Here is a 14,182-nt window from a genome sequence, read left to right as displayed (position 1 = left end):
AGGGCATAAGGTTAATGACTTGCTCTTAAGAGACATGTACAGCTGGGCCTACCATGTTCCCTGGAAAGCTGGTGTGGGGCTAATGACAGCGCCATCCACTTTTATGTAGCTCTTTGCAATTTGGAATCTAGTTAATAGCATATTACTCAGTTTAGTATCACCAGATCCTGCACACTCGTCAGGCCAAAGCCCCTTTTCCAACAAGAAAATTGGACAGATAAAGACTATGTATAAATTCACAAAATTGGTGAGTGGCAGATCTGATGTGGGCACCCACCCTTTCTGAGACCTAAAGCAGTGTGTTTTCCTCAGTCAACAAGCTTGGTGGACTTTTTTAAAAACACAATAAAATGCTCTGTGACAAGGAGAATGTATAGCTATGCCTCCTTAAGCGACATGGAAGCAACTCAATGAAAAGGACCTCAAGTTCATTTTGAGCTGGGTCTATTCTGCCTCTTCTCTCTTCCAGAATCCTCTCACAGCATGAGAAAGGGAGCACAATGAAAACTGGGACAAGACTCCTTCCTCTGCTGTCAAAAGAAAGGGTTAAAAAGTGACGTTTTAAAGGCTTAAGTGATGAAGAGATGTCTGAATTATCTAAATGCAAAAGAGAAAAAAGATCCACTAAAAGGCTGTAATCCTCCCTAAAGCTTTTTTAGTGTCTCTGGAAAAAGTCAGTGGGCGTGTGTCTGGGGGAAGAGTTAGGGAGGGAGGAGGAGAATCCTTCTAATAGGCTTTCTTTAAAAAAAAAAGAGAGAGAGAAGAAAAGAAAAGGCATACACACTCAAACAGAAGAAGAAATAAAACTTCGTCTCTGTTGGGAAGCTGCCTCTGCGCTTAGAATCTACAAGGAATACTGAAAACTCAAGTCGCAGAGTCCTGCGCTCTGATTTGGTTGCTTACCATCAATCAGACGGTTGCTTGGCAGACACTGGATGGTTATGGGCCTGAACAAGCTGAAAGGGGCAGGAAAAGAAGTGGAGGCAGCATTCTTCCTATTTAAAGCTGCGTCGCTTGAAAAAAGTTTTCACAGACTCTGCTGGAGCTGGTGCTGAAACAGACTGAGGCAGCCCCTGGGACTGGTGCTGAAAAAGAGACCCCAGCCAAATTCATGGTGCTACAGTGACCTCCATATCTACTCTTCGATCCCAGGAGGACCCACATGTCTCATATTTAGGCATGATGGCAAACTGGGTGGTAGCAAGACCTCTCCTCATTCTTTCTGTTTTATTAGGGTACTGTGTCTCAATAAAAGCCCAGGAACAAGAGAATGGTGAGTTTGCCTTTTGCTTTGCTTATGGTGTTTATGGCTTGGTTTGGGAACTAGATGGAATGTTAAGCTTCAGGAGGAGCGTGAAGGGAAGACTCTGGTTTGAAGTTTGAGAAGGGGGCTGTGGGATTTGCATCTGGGAAACAGCTTGGCTCTGGAGACTAGGCACGTCTGCAAATCTGGGGCTTCTGTGTGTGCCCTGGTAAAAAGTTAGTTTCTGACATCCTCTAAGAGCGAGGATCCGATCAGTCCTTTTTGCCCGAACGTAAGAGTGTGATGTTTAAAAGAAAAGAGTGCTTAACCGGAGGCACTTTTTAGTTAGAGGTCTGTGGTGTGGGCTGGCGCTTTCCAAGCTGGGAAAGCCGCCGCCGCCGCCGCCGCAGCCGCTGCTGCTGCAGAAGCAGGGCAGGGTGGAGTCTTTCCTGTTGGAACTTCAGCAGCAGTCTTTGTTTAGAAAAACCTCTGCAGCAACTCTGATAGTTCGGAGTTTCCTTTGTCTTTGCTCTTCATTCCTTTCTTTCCAAAGCTTTATCCTCCCCTCCTAACGTTTTCATCTCTGATCTTAAAATCTTGTTTGCTTACTGAGAGGGAGTCAAGTTTATTTCTTCATGACAGACGCTGATAGAAACCAGATTTCTTAAACTGCGGTACTTTCCCACCCTACTGACTTGATTATTGGGATAGTGTAGTTCCTGGGTGAATGGCTGAAGGCAGAAATCAGCACGCCTTATATATAACTTACTTGGAATAGAGTATTGAGAAGGACTTTTCCTTAGATCCATCCATCCTCCCTTCCTCCCTCCCTCCCTCCCTCCCTCCCTCCTCCCTTCCTTCTTCCTTCCTTCCTTCCTTCCTTCCTTCCTTCCTTCCTTCCTTCCTTCCTTCCTTCCTTTCCCGTTCCCTTCCCTTCCCCTGTTCCTTCTATTTTTTCTTTTCTTTTTTAAGGCATATCTTGCTTGGTTACTGGTTTGTTTTGTTTTGTTTTGTTTTGTTTGTTTGTTTCCCCTATGTGGGTTACATATGTTAGTGGTGAGTCATATTGTTAAGCAAAATGGCATGGCTGCTATAGGACAAAACTTAAAAAAATAAAATAAAACGGGCGTCATTGATATTAATCTTAATTTTTGAAGGTCGAAGTGTCAGAAATAGACACATTCTCACTGTAAGAGGCCAGCATAGATCTTCGTCACTGTTAACATCAAACTCAAGCTTTCAAAACTTTGTAATGTTAACCGTGTCTGTTATTGCCTTTCTCATGTGTATATCCATCTTTCTGTATACATTTGTTTCCTGCCTTTCTGAATTTTTCCTCTAAAGATATTTAGAAACTGTTTAGCAGCTCTAGAAATCCTATAACGTTCTGGAGATAAAATTCAAGTCTGTCAGTAGTCCCATAGAGGGGGCACTTTTCTAAAATCTTGAAACTTTTAAAATCAGTTTCTATGTTTCAAAAAGAGAGGGAATTTATGAAGGGTGAAACTTGAATTTCCTTATAATGCCATGAAAGGTCTGTGTTGTTTTCAAACTGGAGAACAAAGAAATCAGAAAAGAGGAGAGCAGACTGCAACATTAGGATAGAAGGAAAAAGTCTGAGTATCAATGAATCTGCCCACTTCCCTCCCCTACCAGAAAACCAACTCTAAAATATCTATAGAGACTTTATTCTCAATTTATATTAAAACAATGCACTTAACTTTTGTAAAGTACAAAAGTAATCAAATATGTGTGTAAATGAAAATATAGGATGCTCAAAAGCTTTTGAGAATAGGTCTTGTGCTAAAACTCTCATCTAGGTCATTGAATTTATTCTCTAGGTCTTACTTAAAATGAGGGGTTTAGTGTTCTCTAATATTAATTTACATACATTAAGAATAGGAGGTGCAGTTCAGAAAGTCCTGCCTTTGGGCCAAATCCTTTTTCCTTGGTGTCATTAAATAGCAGACAAACTCCAACCCCAAACTAAAGGTTTTTTACCAAGAAAGTGAATTCTCTCAGACAGTCCAAATAGTAATTCAAAAAGATATAATGAAAATTAATAGCAGAAACATGTGTGTCTGAGTAAGGAAAATATTGATGACTCAGTAATCTGATGTATTCAGAGCTCCATAACTTATACTTCCCTTGCATGGCTGGTTGTGCCCTGATACCCTGTGGACACTTCTTATACGTCATTTACCCTGTTAGAGTCTAGTCATTCTATGTAATTTTTGAATTTGAGGAAGAGTCAAAATGCTTATATTAAAGAAAAGTCTAAGGCCTACATGTCAAGAATATACAATTTTCAGATCACTGCTATAAGTAGCATGGGTTGTGGTATTTCCTTTGTGTTCCATTTAATATGTGTTGCAGAAATCAGGCACTGTGTGTGAATATGTACGTAATAAGCTTAGCCTTTCCCTTCCGTTAGTATAGGATACACTTTTCTTTCTGACTGTGAATATGAAATAAGCACAGGTCCTTCTGACAGGGGCATTTGTGGAAGCTAAGGTAGAGTAAGTAAAGACTTAGACATTTCTGGACAAAATATCTTTCACTAAAGTTAACAATTAATTGGGATTTTAAAATATTGTTAGTAACTAGTTTTATTGGCTGTAGAGATAAAATACAGAATCAACCCAGATGTCCAACAAAATTAAATAATACAAATTGTACGTATATGCAGAAAAAAGAGGAAGAGTTTGGGAGTTAGGCTAGCTTTAACTTTAGTTGAAAGTATAATGAAGCCAAGAGTCAGAGCCAAGATGCTAAAAACAGCTTTTCAAGACACACCTCCTCTCTCTCTCTCTCTCTCTCTCTCTCTCTCTCTCTCTCTCTCTCTCTCTCTCTCTCTCTCTCTGGTGTTTATTGTGTAGGGAGGCTTTGGAATGTCCCACATTTGTTTTTTGTAAAAGAAAAATGCTAGACTATTTACAGTAAAGATTTATTTCCAAATCAAACTGTAACATCTAGGGAGCTATGTACACTTTTGCTATTAGCACTAGGCATATTTAGGGAATGATCTTTGTTATGAATCATTTTATTCAATATCATATGAGTGATGGAGAGGAAAGGTGTAGAAGGAGCTTTCAGAGGCCAGGCATGCAACATAAGCAGTGATGTAATAGTTTTGTGTTTGATGGGACTTGTAGAAAACTGAAGACACATACATGCCCACTTTAAACTTTCCAAATTAGTATTTTTCAAAAAGTATTGCACAAGCCAAATTCAATATATATAAGGTCCAAATCTGGCTCACGGACTATAAATTGTCAATACCCATGTTGCAACCCTACACTGACATTTGGCCCCAAGCCAGCTGCTAACTAGGAAGTGAAAAACTGCACATAGGATTTTTAATATTGAGGTATCTTACATTTTATGATGCTATATTTGTGATTTATCTCATAAGAATATAAATAGAAATCATTAGATGTACGATACTCAGAAGTACTTAAATAACAGCATTAGATACTTAGTACTTAGCATCATTTCAAAGGAGGCACAGAGAAACAGAATGAATATGTCTTAAGATATTTACATTCATAGATTGTTCTAACTTACTACTGTTGAAGTGGTTTTAGAGGGCTTCACATAGTAGAACATAGTTTCAACAAAGAAGAATGTAACAGAATCTTCTTCTCTTACTCAAAAGAGGCTCTCAAGTAGAGTGAAGAGCTGGTATATCGAAAATAGTTGCGGACTCAAACTTTAACTCTCTTTGTTATTTTATTCCTAGTGTACTGTCTTTGACTTCACAGTCCTTAGTGGCTGCTGGTGATCCAGCTATTGCATGTAGTTTCTTAGGTGATGAAAAAGCTGTCTGTGATTCTACATTTCTTAAATGGAATCTGTTTTCAAAACATTTAAACTCATTTACATTTGGCTGGAATTTAATCTTATGGTCACACAAAGATGTAAGAATTAGTAGGAAAATGTAGAATTTTAGGTGGACTATATGGTCAGATACTCAACGATGGAAGACAGAAGAAAGAATTGCTTTAGTGGACAAAACACATGAGTGACACACTGGATACTGTTCATTTCTGAGCAAAATGCAAAGCCATGACTATGTCAGAAATATATACTAAACCACAGTGTAACGTCACTCTGAAAACTCTCTCTCCACCCCTCTCTCTCTGTGCATGAGAGGTGAGGTAATTCATTATATTGACCAGTGCAATATGTGCTTCCCCCTTGGTTTAGGACTCCATAAAGTGTCATCTGCAGATATAGTTTCCAGGTTTTATCCTCTTAAATATATCTAGTAAACTTGGATGTGGTCTGAGAATCAGGCCTTTGTTGGGTGACCTTAGTTCACACTGGTGAAGCACTATATATCGTGCTTTTGACTAGCTTTATTTTAATATTGATACAGATCCTATGGTTTTTAGGCAGTAAAAGGTTTCATTTTACTTATCCAGCTGACTGAAGTTTGTAAGTAAACCACTACAATTTTGACATTTGAGGAGAAGATAATGCAAAACCAAACCTACTCATGGTATTAGGTAAATAAATTTGCTATACAGAGGACACATGTAATTCCAGTGTGTTTTCAGGTAAATGTGAGTTCACCTCTCATTCCTCTTCCTACTCTTCACACACTTAACACTATCACCTCAAGCCTGGGTGGATTACTGTGGTCATCCCAAACATTCACTTAGCTCAAGGTACAAGATACAATGGAAGGAGCGGGCTTTGTGTTGAGAAAGTATGATGAGAAGGCTAGAATCTGCTGATCTGAGGTGACAGTATGAAATAACTTTAAACATACAGTTTGCTCCATTTCAAAGGATAAATCATGTGTCATTGGACTTTGGAGCATATGTAAGGGTTGGATTGGGGATATTTTGACCTAATGTTTACTGTTTCTGAGATCATTGAGAAGTACATGTTTACATATGAGAGAAACTGTAATGATAAAAGGAAAAGATTATAATATTTAGTTATTAATATTTAGTATATAAAAATATTTAGTATATAAATTTGAGTAGATTATATAAGGTTTTTAAAAGTCAAATTTATCTTAGAGGTGATTAACATTCTTTTATTTACTATTCTCTTGTTTGTTTTACTTACTATTCTTTGTGATTTATTTCTGTAGATGTTGATATGTGATAAAAATACTATCAATTTACTGAAATTTTGAGTTTTTTGGACTATTTCCCATGAATGTGTACATGTTCGTGTTTGTACTTGGGTGTGGGTACACGTGATGGAGGCTATAAATTGACATTAGGTATTGTCTTCAATTGCTTCCCAATCTCACTTTAAAATGTATTCTTAGTGCATGTAGTGCATGTGAATTAGTGTATGTGTTCGCATTGATGTATGTCAATGTCACATGTACACATCATGGTTAGAGAACAATTTTGTGGGGACATTTATCTCCTTCCATCTTTGAGGTTGATTCGGGGGATCACTTTCAGATAAATAGGATTTACCGTATGAATTTTTGGCCTTCAATTTTATTTTTAAAAGATTATCCATTTATTTTTATTTTGTGTCTCTGAGAATTTTGCCCTCCTGTATGTGTGTATCTGGTGCTTTCAGAAGCCAGGCCATCAGATTCAGAAGTAGAATTACAGGTGTTTGTGAGCTGCCACATAGATGCTGAGAAGCAAACCTGAGTCTTCTGCAAGAGCGACAAGGGCTTTCCTTTGCTGAGCCCTCTCTCCAGTCTCCAGTCCCCTCAGTTTTGTGTTTAAGGCAGGATAGTCCTCTGGTTGTCTAGAATGATGGGTGGTATGTCTCTTGTGTCTGATTCTCTTGTGCTAGGATTGCAACGCAACGTTTATATATGTACTGTTTATCCTAATTCAAGCTCTCATGTTTGCACAGTGACACGGTACTAGCTGAACCATTTCCATAGCACCTGATCATTCTTTTTTTTTTTTTTCTTTTTTTTTAGAGCTGGGGACCAAACCCAGGACCTTGCGCTTGCTAGGCAAGCGCTCTACCACTGAGCCAAATCCCCAACCCTGCACCTGATCATTCTTATAACTAAAAATATCACACTATAAGTTAAAATAATCAAAAAGATATTGACAGGTTTTTTACTTTTAATTGTCTTCCTCTGTCAGTATCATATAAGCCTGAGTTGTCCTTCCCATGGCGCATCCACATGGGAAGCAGTCCTTCCAGCTTTTTCCTTAAGGTACTGCTGTATGAATAATTTTATCTTGTTATAATTTTTATAAACTGTACTTCAAATGAAATTAATGTGAATTTACCTTCTAAATATATTCAATAAGGAAAAATACAGTGAAACAATACTTTCTTCAATATTCCTTGCTTTCTAGGGATAAATCATGTCAGTAATATTAATAAATTAGTACAAAACATTAGTGAAACTTTATCCCTTCAACATTTGGATGTGATATTGAAACTGAAATGTTTATCTTTTTTCAAAGGTTAGATCTAGGAAAGGAGAATGTCACCATTTGTCTTGTCTTTTATTTTCCTCATTCAGAACTGGCTTTAGTTTTTAGATGGGAGCAAGCATGTGCTTGGTTGCGGCCCCAGTTGTCATTAATGTCAGCCTTACTGTCATTCCCATCACTTCTCAAGAGTCAGTACTTTCTTGCTGGACCCTCTACTGTGTGAGAACTGTGTTCTTGACAGTGCTGTAGCTTTGCAACCACCCATGTCCTTTTCATTATCATCATGAATGCTAAGAAATATGTCACAGCCTTGCAATCTGATTTTGGAGCTCTTAGCTGAGATATAGAAAGTGATATAAACATGTATTTCAGTCATGACAAATATACACCCTAGTTGCATTTTTTTCCTTTAACCACATCTTTGAATTTTTTTTGAAATATTCTATGGATTTGGTATTCTATGGGTTTTGCATGTTTTTCATCTTAAGGAACTTTTATTAATCATAACCTCATCAACTATTACTTGTTGTTGGCTCTTTCTTCCTAGCCTATGAACAAGTTCAAACATCTCCCAGAACTTGTGCTTAATTTCTCAGTCCAGCTTCCCTCAGTGAAGAATATTCAAGTTTTCTGTCTCATCCTTTTCCTACTGTCCTCTGACTATAGACCCTCTGGTCCATTTAAGTTACTACAGTAAGAAAAATAGCACACGTACTAACCACATTGACCTTTTCTCTTCAGTTAGTAAGAACTTTCTCTTGTATTAGTACCACTGAGCACTCTACATTTCAAAAATGCAGTTCTCTGAATGTTTTCTACACCTCATTGGCTTTCTATCCTTGTTCATTTATAGGTTCCCTCTTGGTCTCCCACTTTACTGTTTTCCCTTTCCTATTGGTTCTGTCAGGATATTGCCTTTCTAGGTCATCAGGAAACTTCCCTATTTTCAAGAGTTTGCTTTGTATCTAATTGCTAATTCATAACTCTGCTGCTAATCCTGATCTTTTATATGAACTCTAGCTACTGAGAACCATTTTGAGTTTGTTGTGTTTGAGTTGGGTGCCTTGTAGGCTTACTGCTGAATAAACTCACCCTTTCCAGTTTTTTCTTCTGAACTCTGGCTGGCTCATTCAACTCAGTTCTCCCCAAGCTGTCTGATTCAAATTGGCTTCTCTTGGCTTCTTACTGAATGGTTCTTCTTGGCTTCAAACTAACTCTGACAATATTTTCTAATCTTCTCACTCATTCTCATTCTCTGGCTTCTTCTAACTTTACCGGTGAACTTGTCTCTGTAAAATTGTTCCAGTAAAACTGCCTCCTTTCTGACTCTCAGCTGCTCTCTTACATTGTATATCCTACCTCTGACTCATTCTGCCAAGTCATCTGATCCATCACTTTGTCTGCCCCTCAATTAGATGTCATTTTCAAACATGTCTGCTTCCTTTCATGTCTGTGCCTTCATTGTTTTGGATTAAAGGTGTATACTAAGTGAATGTCTGAATTCCAGACAGATCATGCTGTAATCCAGGGCAGATCTGACTAGCAGCAGGATCACATAGACCTAAAAGGTCTTTGGTTGTGATTCCTTGCAAGAACAGCCATGTTGCTGGATTAAAATTCCTCTATAAACTACCCTACAACAACTGGCCATTTTCCTGCCTAGTATTTCTGTCTGTTCATGGCAACACCATTGGGTCATTCAGTCAGTAAATTTCCACCCGTCACTAATTTTGCCATTTTATTTGCTAAATACTTCTCATATAATTCTTATTCACCCTTATTATAGGTTTTTCCATTTTTGCTCTCCTCATTCATCCCTTGGTTACTGCAATGTTAGCTAAATTCATCTTCTTGTCTCTCTGTGGCTATTTTCCTTATACCCTTTTTGCCAGTGCAGTTCAACAGTAAATGTAAGTCTGTTTTTACCTTTTAATTCTTCCATAGCAATTCTTACTTTCAGGAAATGGTAAAAGTAATGTTTGTTAGCTTGCACACATTCTTTTTTTTTTTTATTAACTTGAGTATTTCTTATATACATTTCGAGTGTTATTCCCTTTCCCAGTTTCCGGACAAACATCCCCTCCCCCCTTCCCTTCTTTATGGGTGTTCCCCTCCCCCCCCTCCCCCCCTTTCCGCCCTCCCCCCCACAATCTAGTTCACTGGGGTTCAGTCTTAGCAGGACCCAGGGCTTCCCCTTCCACTGGTGCTCTTACTAGGATATTCATTGCTACCTATGAGGTCAGAGTCCAGGGTCAGTCCATGTATAGTCTTTGGGTAGTGGCTTAGTCCCTGGAAGCTCTGGTTGCTTGGCATTGTTGTTCATATGGGGTCTCGAGCCCCTTCAAGCTCTTCCAGTTCTTTCTCTGATTCCTTCAACAGGGGGTCCTATTCTCAGTTCAGTGGTTTGCTGCTGGCATTCACCTCTGTATTTGCTGTATTCTGGCTGTGTCTCTCAGGAGAGATCTACATCCGGCTCCTGTCGGTCTGCACTTCTTTGCTTCATCCATCTTGTCTAATTGGGTGGCTGTATATGCATGGGCCCCATGTGGGGCAGGCTCTGAATTCAGCTTGCACACATTCTTAATGTGATCAACTTCTACAACATTAGTCACATTGCTTGTCATTCTTTACATCACCATAAAACGTCACTTGTAGTTTTCATGCCCAGTGCAAGCAATCATGCACACATGTCATCAGACACATATATGCAAAACACGCATGCATATGTGTACATACAAACATCACTCACCCATGTGCACATACACAGATCTCTCTCTCTCTCTCTCTCTCTCTTAAACACACACACACACACACACACACACACACACATTCATTTTTTCTTTTCTCAAAGCACCACTTTTCTCAGAGTTTTAATTTTCTCTATAGTGGATTATAGTGACAAATTTGAAGTTTTAGTTTCTTTGAAAAACATGTGACTATTATGAGAATATGTTTTCAACTTAATTCCAGGTGTGAGATATGGGGTTGCTTCTGACTGTCCACAGCAGCTGACTATGGTTTGTCTTGTGTTCTATTGGGCATGATTTTGCAAGCTGCAGATTTTTTTCTGCAATTGAGTGACATTTGGAATCCTGGGGACTTTTCAGGGGGTGTATAAATGTGGGGCGAGTTGTTGGCTGGTAGTTCGCTGTTGTTGGTTGTTGTTGGGTGCTGTTGGTTGCTATATGTTTAATAGTGCAATGAAATTAGATATCCTGGCAGCCAAGACTAAATTTGCCCCAAGGATCTCGATGCCCCTAATCAGTAAGAAGTAGGCTAATAATGTTGTTCCCTTTCTGCTCTATCCATTTTTCTCTCCTATCTAGTGTTAGGAGGTTGTAAGGGTAGAAAAGTGGCGAAGACAAGTAGAAGAAAAAAGAACCCACAAAGTAGCCAAAGTCCAGCTACAGTTGATCCAGTCTTCTACTTTCTTTTTTCTCGCAGAACTCAACACATCTTTCCCTGCATGAGCCATATGTGGAGTTCTGCCTTGTCTATTTTACCTGTTCCTGTAAGATTTTTTTTTAAGATCTTATGTTCACCTCATAAACTTCCAATTTGGCAATTTATTCTGACTTGCCCACTAGTCAATGATTAATATATTCTATTGATTATTAATATTCTTTTCTAAATCTAAAGAGTGTTGGAATTATCCCTCTAACTTTCAAGGCTAATGAACTCATTTCCTCTATGTAAACAGCTATTATTATTTTTATTGATGCTTAATACTATGGGGCATCTTTTCTCATGTCAACACAGTGTTTTAATTGTTTAGTTTGTAGTGATTAACCTCTTTCATTTCTCTAAATGTTCTCTGAGTGAGCAAGTATGTTGATGCTAATTCACTGCCTTTTGCGAATTAGAGAATTAGAGGTTATACCATGGATTCATTTCACATTTTTTTCTCTTATCAAGCCTTTGAATTGTTTTACACTCATTTTTTCTTTTCTTTTTTCTTTTTTTTTCATCTTTATTAACTTGGGTATTTCTTATTTACATTTCGATTTCTATTCCCTTTCCGAGTTTCTGGGCCAACATCCCCCAACCCCTTCCCCTCCACTTCTCTATGGGTGTTCCCCTCCCCATCCTCCCCTCATTACTGCCCTCCCCCCAACAATCACGTTCACTGGGTGTTCAGTCTTGGCAGGACCAAGGGCTTCCCCTTCCACTGGTGATCTTACTAGGCTATTCATTGCTACCTATGAGGTTGGAGCTCAGGGTCAGTCCATGTATAGTCTTTGGGTACACTCAGTTTTTCTAAGAACATCCCATTTTCTTTCACTTAATCTTCATCTCCTTAAGTAACTTGCTGCATCATGATTGACACTTTTCTGTAGAACCAACAGATGACAGATTTTTTTTGTGCCTATATATTAGCTGAATATTTTTGTAAAGATTTGAAAAATGCTAATACTATTTATTTAGTTGTGATCACTGAATGTGAAAGTGTGATTTTTCAAATTATATTTGCATAGTCTTGGGAAATTTAACATTCTTGATTCTTGGTTTATTTATACATAAAATTACAGTAATATAATTCACTCCAAATAGTTAATAGTATGACTATCAGGTATATATTTCGATTGATTATAATTATTTCCTATTAATGGCAAATATTTGTTGATACAGAACAAATACACATTTTTTTCACTCCAAGAGATGAAAATCAAGCATAAAACTCAAGGTACAAGTTCTATCTAAAACTCATATCATTAATGCAAATATTGTCAATAAGCTTTCTTAGCCTATTGATAGATGAATTCAATTTTAAAAATTACTTATGGTTCTCATCTTTATTTGTCTCCTTTTTAAAGCCGAGACACGCAAGGAAAGAAAAGCTTCTTGCTCATGAGACTGTTCAGGGAACTTGGGCCAGGAGACTGAGTGTTCTCCTGTTTTGAATTTTCCTTCTCCACAAAGCATGCTCCACCCATGTCCCAGTGGCACTCTGAGCTTGTACCATCTGTCTATTGCAGACTTGGTTTTCGAAAATATGTGAGTCATAAAAGCCTTTATTGAAGATTTGAAGTTGACTTTCCACTCTGCCTGGCTTGGAGTTTATATTTGGAAGGAGAGGAGCTGCTTAGAGACATGAGGATTTACAGGGCAGCTCCAGGACTACCTGAGTACAGTAAGGAGCTGAGCATCTTTCCAAACTACAGAATCTCTTCTGTCTCCTGAGGCTGCTAATACACTTCAATCCCTTCACCACCACAGGATTATTGTGGTTGACTAAAAAAAACCCAAAAACTCAAAAAACCCCAACTCACTGAAAAACAAACAAACAAACAGACAAACAAAACCCTGACTACCAGGTGATTAGGCACTTTTCCAATTTCAGAGTTCTTTTCTTGCTTTTTGGTTTTAAAAATGTAAAGAAAACGTCAACGTCAACAGCATGATGGGAAGAGCATGATGGGATTAATTCAGGAGAGATGCAAATAGAATCTCACTCAATGATTTGTTACAATGAAATTCCTTAATTCAATCTGTGATATCTAACATGGTTGTTCTGTCTTATTATGTAATTCTGAACATATATACTTATACATAGGACAAATATACTTTAATTTAGAGATAGTATTTTCCTTACTTTCATATTTTATTTGCTCCTGCAGTGAAAAAGTCTAGCAGGTTTATTCATACTAATTTTAAAGTATTTTAAAGCCTCTTTTTCCCTCAGTTTTCCAGGGTTGTATCTGGAATGAGCAACAAGTTTCAATTTAATTCAGAGAATTATAGTTCTCCTGCAAATACTAAAAGTTTTAGTCAAAATTTATGATAAGATGCTTGTTGGATCTTGTTGGATATGTTTGTGAGATTGATCGACTATCAAGAGAAAATAAAATGCTTCTGTTCTTAGTTAAAGATACTAGAGACACGAAATCTCTCTGGAATGTGATCAGAAAAACCTAGAATGGCTATTTCGAGGCAAATAAAATATCCAGATGTAGTAATCTTCCCTTGGAAGAATTTGTACTGAATAAACAAACAAAAAAAAAAAACAAAACCAACCAAACAACAAAACAGAAAACAGAAAAAGAAAAAAGTATATGAAGTCAATGAAAAAGAAACCATGGAAAATTCTACCAATGAGCTTATATCGAGCCTCAAAGCTCCTGTTTTAGTTAAGTTTCTGTTGCTCTGTTAAGACACTGTCATAAAGAACAACTTAGGAGGAAATGGTTTATTTGGTTCATAGGTCCCAATCCATTATTGATGGAAGCAAAGGAACGAAGGAACAGTGCTTACTGGCTTTCCTAATAGTTTGTTCAGTTTGCTTCCTTATACAACCCAGGACTACTTGCTCAGGGACGGTACTATCTACTGTATTGTATGCTGTTCCTCATCAGTCAAGAAAATGTACAGACTTGCTCACATCTTTTCAGATGTGTCTAGTTTTATATTGAGTTTAAAAAGACACGTTGTCATCATAAGATGTCTTTTTAGTTGCTTTTAAAATGTTTTCACATGCCTTAATCTTTTCTTTTTTAAAATATACTATTTTATTTATTCTTTGACAATATTATAAATGCATACAATACATTTCAGT

General features: G+C 37.7%; 1 protein-coding gene across 1 annotated transcript in view; it reads left to right on the top strand.

The window, feature by feature from the left end:
- Nucleotides 1-1,093: 1,093 nt before the first annotated feature.
- The window catches only part of Col5a2 (collagen type V alpha 2 chain), a 136,258-nt gene continuing 123,169 nt past the window's right edge, over nt 1,094-14,182 (top strand). The window contains exon 1 of the mRNA XM_032901061.1: nt 1,094-1,273. Within this exon, the coding sequence (XP_032756952.1) occupies nt 1,180-1,273 (94 nt within the window). The 5' untranslated portion in view covers nt 1,094-1,179. The remainder of the gene's footprint in view (nt 1,274-14,182) is intronic.

Source organism: Rattus rattus, chromosome 4, assembly GCF_011064425.1.
Source record: "Rattus rattus isolate New Zealand chromosome 4, Rrattus_CSIRO_v1, whole genome shotgun sequence".
Lineage (NCBI taxonomy): Eukaryota > Metazoa > Chordata > Mammalia > Rodentia > Muridae > Rattus > Rattus rattus.
The sequence above is the reverse complement of the archived record's forward strand: the minus strand, read 5'-3'. Positions and strand labels throughout refer to the sequence as shown.